Raw genomic sequence first — 19,749 nt, forward strand, 5'->3', positions numbered from 1 at the left:
GCAACACCCAGAAATAATGGCCCAAATGAATCCAAACTCGGAGGATGTGTAGAACAGTGTACCAGCAATAAGTGATTAGGATTGCAGAGAGATGGCTTGCATATAGACCCAGCAGCGCCCTCTCTTGTGTGACCGGAAAGGTCAGTGTTACGCCAAGCTTAGTCAGTGAACAGCCGTCAAACGAAGTGGAAACGTGAAATCAAGTGCTGGTATGCCTCGTCGACGTCAAAGGGTGCAATATCAGCATGTGAGTGAGTGTGTTCGAACGGAGCAGAATGAGCGGTCTCCGGGAAGCGGGTTTGTTATACCGTGACATTTCGGCTCGTACAGGGCATGCTGCTACGACAGTGATGCGTGTGTGGAGCCAGTGGATAGAAGAGGGTCGTACACAGCGACGAGCAGGTACTGGACCACGCAATGTGACCACAGTACGGGATGACCGCCATCTTGTCCGCATGGCTGTAACGGACCGTACAGCTTCGTCCACAGTGTTGGCTCGACGCTGGAGCACTACAACGGTTGTGGACCTGTCTGCGTCGACGGTACGACGATGTCTGCTGCGGGTTGGGCTGGTGGCACGCATGCCATTGCGTCGGCTTCCATTGTCCAGAAACCACAAACGCCTCAGACTGCAATGGGCACGTGAATGCCGTCGCTGGCATGCTAAGTAGCAAAATGTAGTGTTTTCGGACGAGTCCCGCTTTAACTTGTCCTACAGTGATGGTCGCATAGGTGTTAGACGCTACCGTGGTGAACGCAATCTGGCAACCTGCATTGTTGAGCGGCAAAGCGGACAAACGCCAAGTGTGATGGTTTGGGGCGCCATTGGACACAAAATGCCATCTCCCCTCCTACGTATTGAAGGTAATCTGAACAGCAACCGCTACGTCAGGGAGGTTTTAGAGCCCGAGGCACTGCCCCTCCTTCAGGAAACTCCACATGCCATATTTCAGCAGGTCAATGCCCGACCATATGTGCCGAGGAATGTGCAAGCCGTCTTCGAAGAACGACAGTTACCATTGCTTCACTGGCCTGCAAGTTCGCCTGACATGTCGCCCATCGAACATGTCCGGGATATGGTTGGTCGGCAACTTGTGCGTCACGGTCCTCCAGCAACCACTGTTGATGTTTTGTGGACCGCGTGGAGGGAGATTCCCCAGGAACATATCCAGGCCCTCTTTGATTCCATGCCACGACGTGTAGAGGCTCTGTTTGCAGCACGTGGGGACTTCACACCATACTGAATTCTCAAGGTCAGAGATCATATACAGGTCTGTAACCCTAATCATTTGTGTATTGGCATGTACCTAATCTGTGGTATAAAGTTCATTTCAATCATACGCTTCTTGGTGTTACAATTTTCACAAACAGGAGTGTACTTTACTAAGGATAATATACAAAATACACACAAAGTACTGTGGTTGTAATTGTTGCATGCTTTCTCCCTCATTCTAACAGATCTACACCAATAATATACGAACAATAGAACTAAAACAACAATGCAAGACAAATATAACTATGAAATCTAGATCATTTGTGTTAATAGAAAACAAAGACTTGTACATAATACACTATTCCAACTATTTTATAATACAGAGTCTCCGAAAAGTCACGCAACCCTGTGTTTACGAGCATATAACGGAATAGCGAAACGGAATGAGAAGAAACGCTTTCTGCCAAGAGAATGCCCTGTATATTGGGAAAATTTAGAGAGACAAACATATGTAAGAACATGCATGTTTTAATAACAAATAAGCAAAGTGTTGCCAAAGGCGGAAAAAAAAATATTTACAAATCGTGTATATTGATGCACAGAACTCACTGAGGTAAATTATTGCAACATTTCACAATACCAACGAACAATTTGGATGGCCATCTAATGAATTTGACAGAAAAAGAACTTTGACGAAGTTTCAAAAACATTGCAGAAGGGAATAAATGGGCTGTTCCAAAAATCGATGTTTTCACAATATTACGAGGGACACTGGCAACACTGTTGTTGTCACGTGTCACTAACAGACGTGTTTTACCTCAGGCTATCACACTAAGGCACTTTTAACGACAAAGGAGAAAGTTCGTTATTCTCAAACATATGCAATAAATTACATACACCTTGCAACCCTGAAATGTGGGTATCATTACAAATTAAAACAAATGTTCGAAGTGTCCACCATTTTCTTGGATAGATAAGTTGGTTCGCTTGATCACGTTCTCAGATACCTTCCTGAGGGTTGCAGCACCGATATTATCAATCAATTTCCTATGTAATGTTTCGTTCCAGCTCCTCCAATGTTCTGGGTCCCGTTTGGTATAATTTCCCCTTTAAGTAACCCCACAGAAAAAAATCTCCAGATGTTAAATCGGGCGAGCGACTGGGCCATAAATCCTTGGATATTAGACGATCACCAAAAAATTCTCTCAGCATACAAAGAGATTCATTAGATGTATGGCAAGTTTCTCCATGTTGTTGTAGCCAAACATCACGTTCGTCTTCTTCCAGGAGAGCAACGAATTGCATTATGAGATCCCCGTACACAGCGGTATCCACTGTTGTCTCAAAGAATAATGGTCCCACAATACGATGTCGCGATATTCCACAACATACACCGATTTTCGGAGAGTGCAAGGGTAGTTCATGCAACTGATGTGGGTTTTCTGCCAAACCAATGCCTGGAATTTTGGCTGTTGACATACCTATCCAATTGAAACCACATTTCAGGGTTGCAGGGTGTATGTAATTTATTGCATATGTTTGAGAATAACGAACTTTCTCCTTTGTCGTTAAAAGTGCCTTAGTGTGATAGCCTGAGGTAAAACACGTCTGTTAGTGACACGTGACAACAACAGTGTTGCCAGTGTCCCTCGTAATATTGTGAAAACATCGATTTTTGGAACAGCCCATTTATTCCCTTCTGCAATGTTTTTGAAACTTCGTCAAAGTTCTTTTTCTGTCAAATTCATTAGATGGCCATCCAAATTGTTCGTTGGTATTGTGAAATGTTGCAATAATTTACCTCAGTGAGTTCTGTGCATCAATATACACGATTTGTAAATATTTTTTTTCCGCCTTTGGCAACACTTTGCTTATTTGTTATTAAAACATGCATGTTCTTACATATGTTTGTCTCTCTAAATTTTCCCAATATACAGGGCATTCTCTTGGCAGAAAGCGTTTCTTCTCATTCCGTTTCGCTATTCCGTTATATGCTCGTAAACACAGGGTTGCGTGACTTTTCGGAGACTCTGTATATTGACATCTGTAACTAGAGTCGCAGAGCTATATGAAAGCGGCTGACCTTGAACAAGCCTCGATGCGCAGTAGCAAAAGGAGGCGGTGGAGACTGCCGTGGAAAACGCGCGATGTCGTTCTTTTGTTTTTCGAGCGGCAAGAATCGGTTTGGTTTTCGTTGTGACTGTTCGTGTTTCTTCAGTGTGATCACAAAAATTTGTCAATATACGTGTGCAAAATGGCTACAGAAACACCTAAGCGTCGTGTTCTACACAAACAAGCGCGAGATATGGTGTACAAAGTTTATCAGTTCTTCCAAAGTGAATCTCGCAGTGCAGACAGTGCCTCGTGTTCGTCAGGGAGCAGTGTTGCCAAATGTCAGGGGCGTACAGCGGCTGCATGTGGGATAGGTCTGCGTACAGTTCAGACGATTGCGAAGGAAGCCAGGTCGTCGATTGGTGATACAGGGTCGGTTTCTTTTCGCTCGCCTGGCAAACGTCGTAATCGGCGAAAGAATGTTACGCACTTGGACGATTTTGATAAGGGGGTATTGCGGAATATTATATTTGATATGTACGCAAATGGCGAATTTCCTACTGCAGTGAAACTTAGGGCTAAATTGAAGGAAGCTATCGGGTTTGCAGGCAGTACGTGGTCAGTGTTAAAAATTTTGAAAAACATGGGGTTCAGATATAGGAAAGGCAACGACGGGAGGAAATTTTTAATGGAGAGGGGTTATGTTGTAGCTGCGAGAGTGATCTTCCTCAGAACCATGCACGAAATCAGGAAAGCTGGTACTGCAAATATATACTATTTAGATGAAACCTGGGTCAACCAGAATCACACGAAGACAAGCTGCTGGAGAATGAGTGATGGTTCTGGTGGGTTAAAGGTGCCATTAGGAAAAGGTGCTCGTCTTATAGTGTGTCATGCGGGTTCAGCTGCTACAGGCTTTGTGCCCCAAAGTAAATTGGTTTTCCGCTCCAAAACAAACAGTACTGACTATCATTCAGAAATGACGTCTGCCGTGTTTCGAAAGTGGTTTTGCGAGCAGTTCTTGCCATTTCTCGCCCCCGAATCCGTGATTGTAATAGACAACGCGAGCATACATTCCTTGCAAGTGGATAAAACGCCTTGTTCGAACACAAGGAAGGCGGATATTATGGCATGGCTCTGTAACAAGAACATTCCCCACACAAGCACGCAAACCCGAGCAGAATTGTTGCAGTTGGTGAAACATCATACACCAATTCACAAAAGTTACGAAATCGATATAATAGCAAGAGAATATGGTCACAGAGTTGTTCGTCTCTCACCTTATCATTGTCAGTACAACCCGATTGAAATGATTTGGGCCCAGGTGAAGGGGTACATAGCTGACAAGAACAAGACTTTCAAAATTGCCAACGTACAGAAACTGACTCACGAAGCAATAGACAGAATAGGTGTTTCCGAGTGGGCAGATTGTGTGGCTCACGCAGAGAAAATACAAGAAGATGACTTCCAGCGTGAAATAGTCAGAGACGATATCATCGAGAAGGTCATTATAAATTTGCAAGACACGGATTCCGAAGAACTTGAATCAAGTGACGAGGTTGTCAGCAGTACGGAATGAGCGTTATGTAAGTAAATGGCATTTTAATTTTTCTTTTCAGTTCATGTTATGCATGCCAGACAGTTGTTTTGTTATTACGAGTGCCACAAGACCGACGCATGGTATCTGCGGCAAACGAAGTTGCTTTTGCCGCGCCGCGAAAGAATGAATCAAGTTCTTCTCTCGTTTTCTCAGTAACCAAATAACATATCGCTGTAAATATTATACGAACTTAAAATTTGGAGTTTTCTTTGTAACTTTCTCACTGGAAGTTATTTCAAATCTAATTTAATAAAAATCGGCTCGCAAGAGAACTTTTTCTCTATACAATAATGGTCAATAAAATATTTAATTTCTTTCACTTACTTTCAAAATTCTACACGTTTAATTTACAGCATAATACGATTGTCTAAAGCTTTCTGGTAATACTCGTGCAGGATTGGTATCGATTGTTGCAATAATAGCCGTGCAGTGGCAATTTACAATTGTTCGAATGTAAGCCATTGTTTTTTATTTTGAAAGAGCTGGCGAGAACCTCGAACAGTGAGTAGGTGGCAACAGCGGAAATGTATCTCCCTCTCTCTCTGCGCGGACTTGTCAAGGTCAGCCGCTGTGATATCGCTCGTCGACTCTAGTTAGAAAAGGCTGATATATTAAACGCTTACCTCAAAATTTAAAATGGGGTGTAAAGAGCAACATTTTTATTTAATTTAGACAAAATGGCTTTAAGTTCAAATTAACTTGCTCGCCACAACATCATGGCGTAATAGAGTGCTGCGAAAAGATATGAACAGAAATGTTGTAATTGTAAAAACATTTTTTTTTCTCTCAAATTTTTATGACAACATAATTACCCGCTGAATCATCTAGACTCCAAACCTCCCGAGAGAGTAAAATCTCATTTCGCAAACTTGTCCAGAACTTATTACTGCGTCGCTCCCTTTTTCACGTGTGTCTAATTGAAAACTTGGAAGCTGCCTTCAGAGTTTCGTTAATAACATAAAATACAGTAAACAATTTCATTTTGAAGATGGCAAGGTGCGAGATGAAACGCGAGTCAAGACATGTGTCATGTTGATGACAAGCTGTGGAAAGGGGATTGTCTGCAGGACTCCCGCCACGTGCCTCTAGTAACCAATGAATCTATTGCTCAGGCGTTATCTGATTTGTTCTTGCAAGCGAAAGCTTACGATTGGCTCACTGTTTTGACGGAAAAACAAACATGTAGGTAATAACTGGCTCGTATTTGTCTATCATACGTCACAGGAAGTAAATTCAATGCATAAATTATAGGATCATCGAGTCACTATTATGGTACCCGAGGGTCTCCCCGATGGCACAGTGACAGCCTCGTCGCCTTGCAATCAAGGGGTCCCGGGTTCGATACCCGGTGGAGCCACATAGTGGTTCGGATCCCACTTTAAACTGTAGGTACAGTCCCGATTAGCCTTACTGTGCATAAAGTGAGCTTTAAACAGCAGTTCAATGAATCAATCAATTATGGTACTCGAATTCAAAATATACAGTTTTTGCCTGACATTAATTTTATAAATTTTCAACGTGAAATTTCTTTTTAAAAGATTCACGCGAAGAAAGGCGTAAGGAATGAGACAATAATATATATATAATAACTAAGCTTGAGCCTTTGTGATGACGTCAGAAAACCTGACACCTACGACAGGGTGGCTACTCTCCGGGAATTCCTTGAATTCCGGGAATTATGCGTGAATTCTGCATGAAATTGTCTCCATAGACGTGAAAATTGCAACTTTTATTGAACCAAATTCCATTGAATTTATACATATTTATAAATGCCCTGAGGCAAGTTTTTCACAGTTTAATTATTTTTTATCGAGAGCAAAAAGAAAATTGTGGAAAAGTGAATTCTCTCAATCCGTTTACATTGTTGGTGTCCTTTGTACAACAATGTATCTGACAGATGGAAGATTATTGCAAGATATCTTGAAGTTGATTAGGAAAATTTGAGTTTGATGATTAACAATTTTTCGTAGATTAGTATATCCCGAAACATTTGGTACTTGTGTTTGTGCGTGTTTTTGTCGCTTCTGAGTATGTGAAATGGTAAATGTAAACTACGCACCTTACATTGAATATTTTAAAATACAAGATACCGTTTAATTGGATTAGAATTTTTGGATACATTGGAATCACACAGTCCCTTTATATTGTTAATATATCTGTGTCTGGAAGCCTTTCCGATGGCGCAGTGGTAGCGTTAACGCCTTGGAATCAAGGGGTCCCGGGTGCGTATTTCACATATGCACATTGAAATAGAGATTGGGGGCGTGGCTTGTAATGGAGAAGTTTCTGGTTAGCTGCGTTGTATTTTTTTCTTTATTGAGTACTTGTATGGCGTGCCTAACAATTGACTACAGGCTTGAACTTGTTGAATGATGTAAACCACTTATATTTTCCTTTTCCCTCTATTTTCTACTTTTTATACATTGCTTTGATCTTTTCTACATCTTTCTGTTGTAGTTCACTTTCACTAAATCCATAGTTATCCTCCAGCGATTTATTTATATTCTTTCACCTTGTGCTGCCATCTACTTTTCTTTTTTGAAACTCCTCTCTTTTCATCTTGTGTTGTTTCCAGTATGTAATATCTGGTTTGTAACAACTTTTTACAAAACAAATAGCCGCGCGCTTATATAGTCGAAATTAAGGTTTTGACAGATTTTTAAAGTAAGAATTAAAAATGCTCCTTGTTTGCATCTGACGAAAAGCGGAAAATGACCCAATATATTAAATAATCCTATAAGAATTTTCATCCAACGCAACATTTTAAAAATTATTGCCGCTTTTATTTCCAATAAGAAAGTCTACTCGCTTTTCGAGTATTGATTACTATCCGATTGCGTTGTATTTTTCCCACTAGATGGTTCTGCTTGTAGTCTGTGGTTTACAGAAAGTGTTCGCACAAGTCAATGAAATAAATGCCAGTGTCCTATCCTATATCATTGAGGCAGTCTGCTAGCCAATAGGGAGCATTCATACACAAAACCACGCCCCCAATCTCTATTTCAATGTGCACATGTGAAATACGCGTCCCGGGTTCGATACCCAGTGAGGGCACATTATGGTGCAGATCCCACTCTAAACTGTAGTTCCAGTCCGTATTAGCCTTACTGTGCACAAAGTGGACTCAAAACACCAACTCAATCAATATCTGTGTGCGCATGTGTGGCGAGAGTGGTAATACGTAAGGTTGAAACAGAGAAAACATCTACTTCTTTGCTTGAATTTGTGGAAAGTTCGCCTTGAAAATCGGGAACTGTGCGTGAATTTTATCATGGTTGTAGATTGGCCACCCTGTACGAGAATTTAAAAAGTATCAATCACCTTGTGTAGAATCTCTCCTGATGAAAGCAGCCCCTCCCTCGATCGTAGGGTAACTGATAGCATGGTTTGTCTTTAAATATGGAGTTTTTCTGTCTTGGAAGGAACGTTGACTATATTTTCGCCCAGTTACGTGTCCTTTCTATGTCCTCTTTCTGGATTACAAATATGGAAATATAAAATAAATATTCGTTATTCAGTCTTTGTTAGCTTTTGGAATGATATATAAGTACGGTATGCGCCGAAATATACAGTACTGCAACTCGCGCATCTCGAACACGTGGTTGCGTTTGCCGACGGGGCATAGCTCCAGCTGCACGTGTTCGCAGTAGTGAAAAGGAAGTTGTGTTGTGCAGTTGTTCTTGGAGGAAAAAGTATTCATAGTTGAGCATATTTTCCGCTCATACGGAAGCGGTGGTGAAAGTGGACCAAATTTGAAAAAGGTGGACTAGTCTATATGCAACCCAAATGACAATCGTCCACTCCACATGCCCTAACCTAACCTAACCTTAGGGTTCCTGACAGTTATGCAACCCAAAAGGCCCGATTGTTATTTGGGTTGCATATAGACCAGTCACTATATTCTAACATGTCTTATACTTTTGTTCTTTTCATTTCAGTACTGTATATTTTGGCGCATACTGTATTTCCTATTATTATTAGTATTATTATTATTATTAGTAGTAGTAGTAGTAGTGGTGTTATTATCTACATCATCAGTTCATCTTTCATCCACACCATCGTACATGAAATACACACAGAAATTGAAAAGCAATATAATTAAGACACTAGTCTTAATGTAACACCTCATCGACGTATATTTTTGTGTTTCATGTATCAACTTCAAGCTCAGATTTGAGGGGGGTGGGGCTTTAGGAGGCTACAGCCTCCGGGGCCACCGTCTGCAAAGGACCTCCAATAGAGAAAATTGCTTTGAAAGGGGCCGTGCAATGAAAGATGAGATAGTTTGAAGTCTGATAAAACTATAAGAAGTGTACTTTCATAACTTGGCCTAAAAATTATAACTGGTATTCTATTGAGAGAGCTCACGGCATTATTAGCTCCCTCGTTCAACACGTATAAAGCCTGGCCTGATGAACTTTTGTGTGAGCCTCTCGCATTCTAGTGTTTTTAATATCAATCGCTGCCCGCCGAAACCATCTTAGAGCTTCTGAGATTCTTCCCTGAATCGCCCTGTATATACTGAAATGAGAAATTAAAATACAACTCGAAATGTATTGCCGTGAAGGAAATCAGATGAAGTTTTTTCCCCTCTTGATCTTGTTCCTCTCTTCAAAGAAGCTTTTCTTGTCTTTGCTAGAGGTCGTTGGCGGCAGAACAAAGCCAAACCCTACTTAATGGCTACAGGGCATTCAAATTCCCTCTCCCCTCTCTACCCTCCCGCCCCTACCCAAGCTGCGGAGAGTGGTCCCCGAGGGCTCCACCTGGGCGCCAATCTGATCGGAGATGGACTCTGTTCCTTACGGGGAATGGGTCCAGATGAGAAGCCGGATTGGATTTTAGGGTGGAAAGATGCAAAGATGCGATTGGGGGAGGTAAGAGCCTTCTCTCTCTCTCTCTCTTGTGTAGAAGAGAAGAAGGAAGGGTCTTGTGTCCGACGCCCTCTCAGCTACATTCGCCCGGAAACGTGATGTAAGTGCTTGAGACTGCATTCTCAAATCTCTAATATTGTACTAACCGCTGTGGCATTGTATCACCACCTTCTACTACAGTACTGCATGGGACTACTTTTGCTCCCTCGTAGTAGTTCAAGTCTGCCACCATCGAGTGCATACAATGGAATATCTTTTTAACGTGACTAATCATAGACAAATATGTGTAAAATTTCTGCTTTGGTAGTTTCAGCCCATAATCATCTATTTTAATTTCATATATCTCTTGTGTATTGGTAAGATAGAAAATAAACTACATTTTAACATGGAGATGTTCACTTAAATTTCAATTTCACTTCACGACACATATTTGTGGGCCCCGGGTTCGATATCCGGTGGAGGCAAATAGTGGCTCGGATCCCATTTTAAACTGTAGGTCCAGTCCCGATTAGCCTTACTGTGCATAAAGTGGACTTAAAACACCAAATCAACCAACATGCCGGGTGACCAGAATTAAAGTTATCCAACTCAGAGCCCTCTGTAGCCTGTTTGAGGCATCGTTGAACTCTGAAATTTGGTGAATCCACTATGTACACCATGGGAAAGAGGATGGCGATTAAAGAAAACAAAGTAGTTGAATTTTCCGCCACCAGGTCGAAATGCGGCGCTGTACTTCCATGATGGGTTGCCCTTACCTTGCAATCTTGCAATAAACGAGAGATTATTTTCTCGGAACTTCCAGTCACTAACAAATGTCTTTCTAATTAATAACTCGGCTAAATCACTTAACGTGATTATTTGTACAAACCATCATGCAAGTACAGCGCCAAATTTCAACCTGGTGGCGGAAAATCGAACTATTTTTTTTTATCGCCATCTTCTTCCCCATGGTCTGCATAGTGCATTCACCAAATTTCAGAGTTCTACGATGCCTCAAACAGGCTACAGAGGGCTCTGAGTTGGGTAACTTAAATTCTGGCCACCCGGTATTTGAGGACCCATAATCACAGACAATTGCTGGGCTTCGAGTGTTACAAGGAGAATTCCTATAAAAAAAACTCAGTTTGGAAAAACTTCAATCAGCACAAATGTGTATTATTTATCACTACATATTAGAATTCTTATTGCATATTTGAAATCGTCATGAAGAGTACCCCCCAAAAGAAGAACTTCCACATTAAGATAAAATACACAAAACGAATGTTCTTGATTTATCCCGGATAAATTTGCTAAACTTGGGAACGTTAACAATGACGGTAACAATTGTAAAGAAACAAAATTGAAGACGGTTGAAACTAATTTACACAATTATTACTTGTGAATTTATAAAACTTTTAAATTGAGGGAAGATAAAATAATTTATAACCTAATGCGAGTCGTTCAAAGTGGAGGAGGATGTGATTTTGAAAGAGTGAAATTTCTGAATCCCTTGACCAATCGGAATGAAACTGACATAGTTTAAAATCAGCATCAAAAGTTTTATTAGTAAACCGAATTTTATCAAAATCGTAGACCCGTAAGTAAAGCCATGCAAATATATTACTTTTATTTTTATTTTTTCTATTTTATTTTCCACTTAACCTTTTCAATTTGTATCGTATCAGTAAAGATAAATAATGAAAATCGTAATGAATTCTTTATTGAACAGCCCTCGTGTATATATATGAAAACAAGATATAAGCAAAATCCAGTTCTGGAGACTACAGGCTGGGCTTCGAGGCAAGAGAACCCGGACACCGCAACGCACGGAGAGGAAGAGAGAAAGAGATGGAGGAAAGAATTAGAAACAGCCTCTGGTAAAAAAAAAACAGTCACGTAGGAGTTATATAGCAATGTACTGGGGAGCACTCCGAATACAGTTTACAGGTCGGATTCCAGTCTCTCTCTTAGGCTCGCCGACGAAGCACGTTTCGGGATATCTTTACCCACCGATCGAAGAAAAACCTTCCCTTCCCGCCTCGTGGTACGGTGGAGAAGGGGCTTTTCCAAATTGCGAAGGTTTCGTTCTCCTGAAATTTGAGGCGATTTTCACGAAGACAAAAGAGAAGACAGACCACCACGGTTCAAATATCATGAATTCTTCATTTATTGAGATTTTCCTTTGACCGTGTGCAGCGTGAGAGACTCGTAGGAATTAAATTTAATCTGGCGTTGATAATTGGGCAACGTGCAACAGCTAGAGTAAAGGTTTAGCTTTTAAGCCAGGATTTCTGGCTAGAAGAAGTGCCTAGAAGATAACAGGGGTTTTCCACTAGACTATCCTAGGCTATAGCTTAGAGGTCGCACAAAAATGAGACGCTGAAGGGGGAGAAGTGACTAAGACCATCGACTATTAGAATTCCTTAATACTGTGATAATATCAAAATAAATCGTATCAAGTCCTTTCACTTGTTCATTTCTTCAAACAAGGAAGGAGGATGTAGCTTAATTAATCTAGTATTAATGTATTAATGTTGTGTGGCGTAATGCATAGTGCAAGTGGCGCTTATACGTAAACTAAAACGAAGTTTAATGAATAATTTTTAATCAGATGTGTCAATATTTTCAAGTTTACAATAGTTATTAATACAGAACATGCAATTAGTTTAAGTGCAGTACCATAATAAATCTGTTACCACCACCACCACCACTACTACTACTACTACTAATAATAATAATAATAATAATAGCAGGAGCCACATTATATAAATCCCCTCCTGGAGGCAAATAAAAACATATAATATGCTTTAAATATAATATTATGAATAATGAAAATATTGATTTCCATTGCATTAACCATTCAATGTTCCGGGTTCAAATACAGACATGGGCATGAATGGTTTGGTTTGGTTTGATTTGGTGTCCACTTTGTGCACAGTAAGGCTAATCGGGACTGGACCTAAAGTTTATAGTGCGATCCGAACCACTATGTGCCTCCACCGGGCTGGGCATGAATGATCTTTATGAGTGTCACCTCATCAATTTCAACACACATACCGTCGCGATTAGCGAAAAGTGGCAGAAAGGCGAATTATAAACCAATCAAATCAATCCACATTACCAAACGGTAGTAGTGTAAGAGGTGACCTTTGGAGAAGGCACACAAAATTCAACGTCACTTCCACGCAACGGTAACTGAAATGTGCAGGCTAACGAAGCTCTGGTAATCCTCAGTAGGGCTGTGTGTTGTCGATATATCTGTGCCTCTTTACAGCCTCAGGTTTTAACCTAGATTTTAATCCTCAGAGACACGTGTTGATTTCAGTTCTGGTCAAGGGAATGTGCCAGTTATTAACCTGACTGTTAATGTATTAATTTACCTAGGTATATGTTGTGAATTGAATACATTTCTGGCAAACAATTGGTTAGAAAATGCGAAATTAAACATTTAATGTAAGATTCAATCGCTACATTTAATTGCTGGCTTCAAGTTTCCGTTTCCGGTCTGTGATTAGATGTCTATGCTTGAAATGAATTCGCGCATGCGCAGATCGTTTTGTTGCAAGCTGCTCCACGCGAGAAGGAATTCCACGGACCTTCGTTGTTTTGTCCAAAACTGTCGCAACGTGATTCAAGCCAAAGGTTTCGTGCGGTGTGAGGTGGCCCATAAGAGACTATTGTAAAATCTTCCCTGAGACGGTTTGAGACAAGAATGACTCGTAGCGTCGTGTGATGTCGAATCGTGTGTGCAGCTGGCCTAAACAGTCAATACTGGAACCTTTCCCCTCGTATAAGCTCATGATGACGTATTGCTGGTGGACAGAAGTTAATGGAGAGATACTAACAACCCCATGCGCTAACTTGCTCATGAAGTTATCACTTTTTTTGATTTGTCATGTGAGCCCCCATCCCGTGCCCCCTTCCAAACCTCTAAACAATCCAGAGAGACAGACCACAACCAATTTTTGTCTCCATGTTCAGGTGGCACAAAACACCCTAACAAGCCCCCCGCTGTTGGTCGTTGCGAGCATTCGTCGCCCGTGTCCCACACACTACAACAAGGTGAGCGGTATTGATCAGAGAGCAATAAAGTACAGCGGTGGAGATTGCTAATAACGAAGCCAGATAACGGCGTAACCTATGGGTCTCCAGTCAGCTGTTACTCATAGGAGCATAATGGAGTGTGGAGGAAAAACGGGGGGAATATGGTCCATGTCCCCCCCGCACGGTCGCCAATCCCTCTTGCAGCAAGGCAATTAGGAATATGGCCCAAACACTGCTGTGGTCGTGCGTTGTCAGTGCGGCACGTTGTTATTCCCAAAATCCTAAAATATCTATCGAAAGTAAAACGTCAAACTTATTCTTGTTTATGTTCTGTTGAGTGTTGAGCACAGAGAAGCTAATCGGGACTGGACCTACAGTTTAAAGTGGCGTATAAAAGCCTTATATTTTGGGATCGAACATAAGCTATGCAAGCCTGAAACTACTCGCTTGGTTTGGGGAGAGGTACTCTTATGGCTTGGAGTAACACCCCGGAGAAACAACGTTAACATGTACAGAACAAAAGGGGGGCTCGCCCCTGTGAAATTAGAACAACACTTAAACATTTGATATTAACACTTCGGGGTTGACTGGTCTGGCAGCGTTGTAAGAATAATAGAATGTGGGTAAAGGAACGTTCGTTTGCGTCTGATGTTCTGTAGAGTTGAGAGTCTCGTTGAATCCGTAGATCTTGATGTGACGACACAGTCCCTGAAATGAAACTTCGATAGCGCACCACTCCCCGCGGTAACTCCTTTACGTATCAATCGATAATCAGCCCATAACTTGGAGGGAAGAACTGTTCACGCGATAAATCTCTGAGTACAACTGGGGCGAGGAATGGTTTTCGAACTATTTAGGGTGGATGCGAATTTCTGATCGTTAAAACCGTTGGCGAGTCCGCGTCTGTCGCCAACGGCGAATTTAGCATAATGCTGAGTGTACTCTATACGATTTCTGGTAGAATTAATGTCAGCGGATTTTTCATCCGCTGAAGATTGCCGGTGTTTTGTGCTTGCAAGACGCTCTTTCCAGCTTCTTCAACCGGGCCCCTTTATGAAGTGATTAGACTATCGAGTTATGACGTCAGGAGTCCCGGGTTCGAGTCACGCCTTCGGCGTGAACGATGGGATCCGGAAAAATATTTGGCTTCACCGGGTATCGAACCCGCGACCCCTTTATTACAAGGTGATGACGTTACCACTACGCCATCTCAGAGGCCACGTCAAACATGTGATGATCATTAACCTTAGAACAGGCGCGCCAGCATTTGTTACACTATTAGTTGCATGGGCTACATGTGTAGCCCGTGACTTTCTTTTTTAAAAAATCAACAATTATTTTCAAAATTTAAGCAGTTTCATGACAATATTTGGACCTTTTGACCAGGTTGTATAGTGATTTCAACCACTTTTTCTGAAAAAATTAGAGTTCGTTAAAAAAAAGTTAATGCGTGAAAGTTCCGAAAAAAGGTTCCTTCAATTTTGAAGTCCAGTAAAAAATTGTGATAAAAGGTACTTAAACGGTTTTCACATATGTATTACATAATTTTGTTAACAACAATTTAGTAAATACAATTATGCCCATACATGTAGCGGGTGTTCCAGAAGTCTTTCCCCGATTACGAACTTTATTCATATCCGCTATATGGAATATAGAGATGTGAAAGTGGTGCCAAAATATTGGAAAACTAACCAAGTTTATTTGTTGCAGGTTTCAGTAATGTGGCCGTAGTGTAACAGTGTCAGTGCCAAGGAATCCGGAATTAATGCTCTTGACATCGGGTGGCATCTTTCCATACAATGTTTCTTGGACTTGACAGAATTTGGGAATGAAGATAAATTCCTTTTTTTTAAATACCAACTTATTGATGGCAGATATTCTAGACGAAATAATTCTATACATTTGAAAGTTCCTCTGCACTAATACTGGTGACCGGGTCTCGTGATACCACAGGACATGCTGAGCTTTTCCCTGATTTCTGAACATTTCCGGTTTTCTGGGCACTGACACTGCTACACTACAGCCACGTTACTCAAACCTGCAACAAAAAACTTGGTTAGTTTTCCAACATTTTGGCACCACTTTCACATCTCTACATTGCATATAGCGGATATGAATAAAGCTTGTAATCAGGGAAAGACTTCTGAGACAACCGGAATAATAAAAGCGCAAATATTATGTAATCATCATAATGTGACATATTACACGAGTTGTCTATTGGGATCAAAGGAAGAATATTGTATAAAATTACTTTTTTGTAGTCCAAAGTATCAAATTTATGTTCATGCTGTGTGAGAAAACACAAAAATAACATTTTAGAAAGTAATTTAAACATAAAATTTGCATCATAAGAACCGTAGATCAGTCCAAACAGAAGTCTTATTTTCTTGTATGAATGCAAGGTAAGCACACTGTGGCAGATACCAAAGAATTCGCGAATTTCAACTTCAACTGAGTTTCTCGCATCCCCATGAAGATAAAACCTTTCTTTCACTAGATCAATATAAAGTAAATATTAGTACATGCAGTGATAATTTTCGAAATGTTACTGTCAAGAAAAAGTTCAAATACTCGAGTTCAGACTGTTTTTTCTTGGTTTTCCTTTTGCCCCGGCTATACTGAACGCAACTCCACCTGGCGGCTGGGAAACAGCGAATCAGCGATCAGTTGAATTTTCTTCGCCTGAGATCGGGCATTTTCGAGTCACAAGGTACCGAACTTTCTTTCCGGGACGAGACAAATGAGCGTTGGATACACCACATGTTGCCAAATGTACTGTAAAGCAAGAAAGTGTCTTCTCGGACAACGGTATTGTCAGCGGGGGTTAATGGTACAACTGCACACGTGGTCCTGAACGATGACGTTTCCGGAAGGACCACCCACAGGTCGGAATGCAGGCGGACACACAGTCACGTAAAGACAAGTTGCAAACACTGAAGTACGCTTGGCAACGTTGCTTCGGGAGAGCGATGTGATCCCTTCAGCTTCTACTTCGCGACTGAGTTTGTGGACACCCATTGGACCACACGCCCCCGAAAATGACTGGGGGACAGGACGCGTCAGAAATAGCCATCAAGGTCAACCGCCAGATGGAGTTGCGTTCAGTATAGTGCAAAACCATGACACGAATAGGCGCGCGGACTACAGACGTAGCTCAGACCCTAATACTAATAACACTCTTAACACTTAGAAGTGTGTAAGCACACTTAACACTTAGATGGAGAGGAGGTAGGAAGGTACTGAGAGCCATTGCCCCCGGCTCACCTCATGACGTTGCGTGGCAATTGAAACAAATTGGTTGGTCTACATGTGTGTCCCGCGCACCTGTTCTAGGGTTAATTAGGCCAAACGGTAACTTGAACATCATTTATTGTAACTTACAACCACATGTTACAAAAACTTCATTAAAGACATAAACAAAGACAAAACACTATCTCCCCTTAGTAATATCCAGAGACTATCTTTACTTATTCCTTATCTTCTTGTTTTAAGTCCACTTTATGCTCAGATCGGATAATCGCTGCTGGACCTACAGTTTAATGTATGTCCGGAACTATTGTGCAATATCCCTCCCGCCGTCATCCGTAGCGGAGTGCTTAACATAGCGTTCCGGTTTCGAATCCCGGCCCGGACATGTGTCTTTGTGAGTGTCCCTTCACCATACCATCACTAATTCTCATCTTCGCGATTAGTCAAGTCGATAAGTCGTCAAATCAATATGTCTTCGCTGAGAATCGAACGCGTGGATCACAAGGCCACAGAGTTTTTTCGCTACCTTGGCCCAGTATACGAGGCAACCGATAGTGCAAATGCAATGATATGTGCATTGCTTGCCCAGGAGTCGAAACAAGGACCTCTGTCTCCGAAGTACTCTGCGCTAACTATTCCGTCATGGAGGCTCGCTTTTTAGTATAATCCTCAGACTGCAAATTTTTGTCCGTAGCTTATCATTTTGAATTTTTGCTCTTTTCTTTTGGTGACACCTTGATGCAGAAACGGCACGCAAGGAGATTGTTAGTACAACAACCCGTCTAATGTCCACTCTCCCATATGGCCTTGTAACCAAAGGATAACAAGTTCGATACCCGGTGGAGGAACATCTCCCACTTCGAACTGTAGGTGTACTCTGATTACTTTCTCCGAACAAAGAAGTGCACTTAAAAAACAAAACTTTGCCAAACCTTTGCAACAAGAATATCCATACTTATTTGAGCAAAACATTCAGTCTCGACCGGGACTCAAACCTGGACCTCCGACTCGTGCCATTGCTCTAACGACGTATTACATCTCCTGCGTGCACCAAATCATAACGTATGATTGTCTTTAAAAAATTAAACACCATTTTACCACACTGCTGTGTGCGTTCATTGCAGTTCCCATACTTCCTCTAATTTTTATTGCAGATTGAATTGATTTATGTTATACAGCGTTCCTATTCTCCCACTAATCGCGACGATGAAGATGAGTGATGGCATGATGAAAGAAGAACATCCACACTGGAATTTCAACACGGGATCCCTGGTGTCGTGACGGAGTGAGGTCGGCTATATTGATGTTTTTCTGGTACGGGACGCATGGCAACTGCTCTTGTGGCCCCATTTAGATCACGCTCTGCCACTTTACCATTACATATCGACAGCAACAGCTTTGAAAAATCAATTTCCTGGTATTACAAACTAACATCCTCTTCCGAGTCGCCGCAACTGGAAACTTGCTTTCGAAAACCAGAACAAAAAAAGTCCACGACAAATAGAAGATAAAACCCACTACCTTAGCGAGGGCGGAGATAGCAAACTGCTCGCCCGTTCTGTGGCTAGGTTAACTCGCCAGCTTTCAACCCTCAAAATGGGGGATGTAATGTTTGCCATTTTCTTCATCGCAGGAGGACTAAGATTGGGAACGGAGATACAGGGCTATGAATGGTAATGGGCTCCTTAACCGAAATGATCATGTTGAAACTCGCTCTGCCGTTGAATGCTTAGTACTTGCTGGTCGTATTAAAACCGGGTTCGAGATAAGCTCGCTTGTTTTCAAGGAAACCAAAATCTTTCATGATTTTTTTTTCACATTGTTTTACCCCGTTGTGGCATTATACGAGGGTCAATCAATAAGTAATGACAATAAATGTATTACTCACTGAATACGTTAAGCATTAGGTTGATATGTAATAGATCTTTCCTACATTAAATTATATGATTATACAGTCACGTGCAATTAAAATTCGACACCTAGATCCTGAAATGCTCCTATTCTGCAAGACGTTATGTGTGTTATCTAACTCCACAGCGATGGTAGAAGTTGCCATTGACAATTTATTGCCGTAGAGTTAGACAACACACAACGTCTTGCAGAATTAGAGTATCTCAGGATCTAGGTGTTGCATTTTTATTGCACGGGACTGTGCCTTTATTTGCGTCTGAGATATCGAAGGTTAAATACATATCAATTGTTGACTATCGATTATGTGATTTCCGGAGACAGATCTTGTATCACGTTAGGTTAGTATTCGGTAGATGCCTCTGTTCATCGAATTTCCTGTTTCTATATTTATTAAGTTCAGAGAAATCGATAGCTACCCATTATTTTCGATTATTGACTACTACTAGACTAGACGGACCGATCGTAAAGATTGATATCTCATCATGTAGAAATTCGCCATTCTTTCAACCCATCAAATTTCCTATTTCTAGTTCCAATGGTTTCGGATATACCGAAGATTCAAATGTGCCTATTTGTTGCTTTAAAATTGTTTGACTATATTCATGCAATCAATTTTTCTTCATAATGTATTTGTGTTCGACGCCTCGTTTCAACGCTACGAGCCCTCGATAAGCGGAACTTTATCCTGCAAAACATCCAAAATTGTACATTAACCACGCACCGTGACTGTGCTGTCAAAGGTGTCATGCTTTGGGCTCCGACTACGAGACGCACGCTGGTTCGAGTCTCCTGGGGAAGCGTAACAACTTTCCTCCTGGGACTTCGGCCTG

The 19,749-nt window shown here is 41.4% G+C and overlaps 1 protein-coding gene across 1 annotated transcript; it reads left to right on the forward strand.

Annotated features, from left to right (window-relative positions):
• Nucleotides 1-4,094: 4,094 nt before the first annotated feature.
• Nucleotides 4,095-4,844, forward strand: LOC145990075 (uncharacterized). The gene has a single exon (XM_083125729.1). It carries the CDS (start codon nt 4,095-4,097, stop codon nt 4,842-4,844), a length of 750 nt encoding a protein of 249 aa, XP_082981855.1.
• Nucleotides 4,845-19,749: the final 14,905 nt, after the last annotated feature.

Source organism: Lepisma saccharinum, chromosome 7 (assembly GCF_977018435.1).
Source record: "Lepisma saccharinum chromosome 7, izLepSacc3.1, whole genome shotgun sequence".
In the NCBI taxonomy this organism is placed as follows: domain Eukaryota; kingdom Metazoa; phylum Arthropoda; class Insecta; order Zygentoma; family Lepismatidae; genus Lepisma; species Lepisma saccharinum.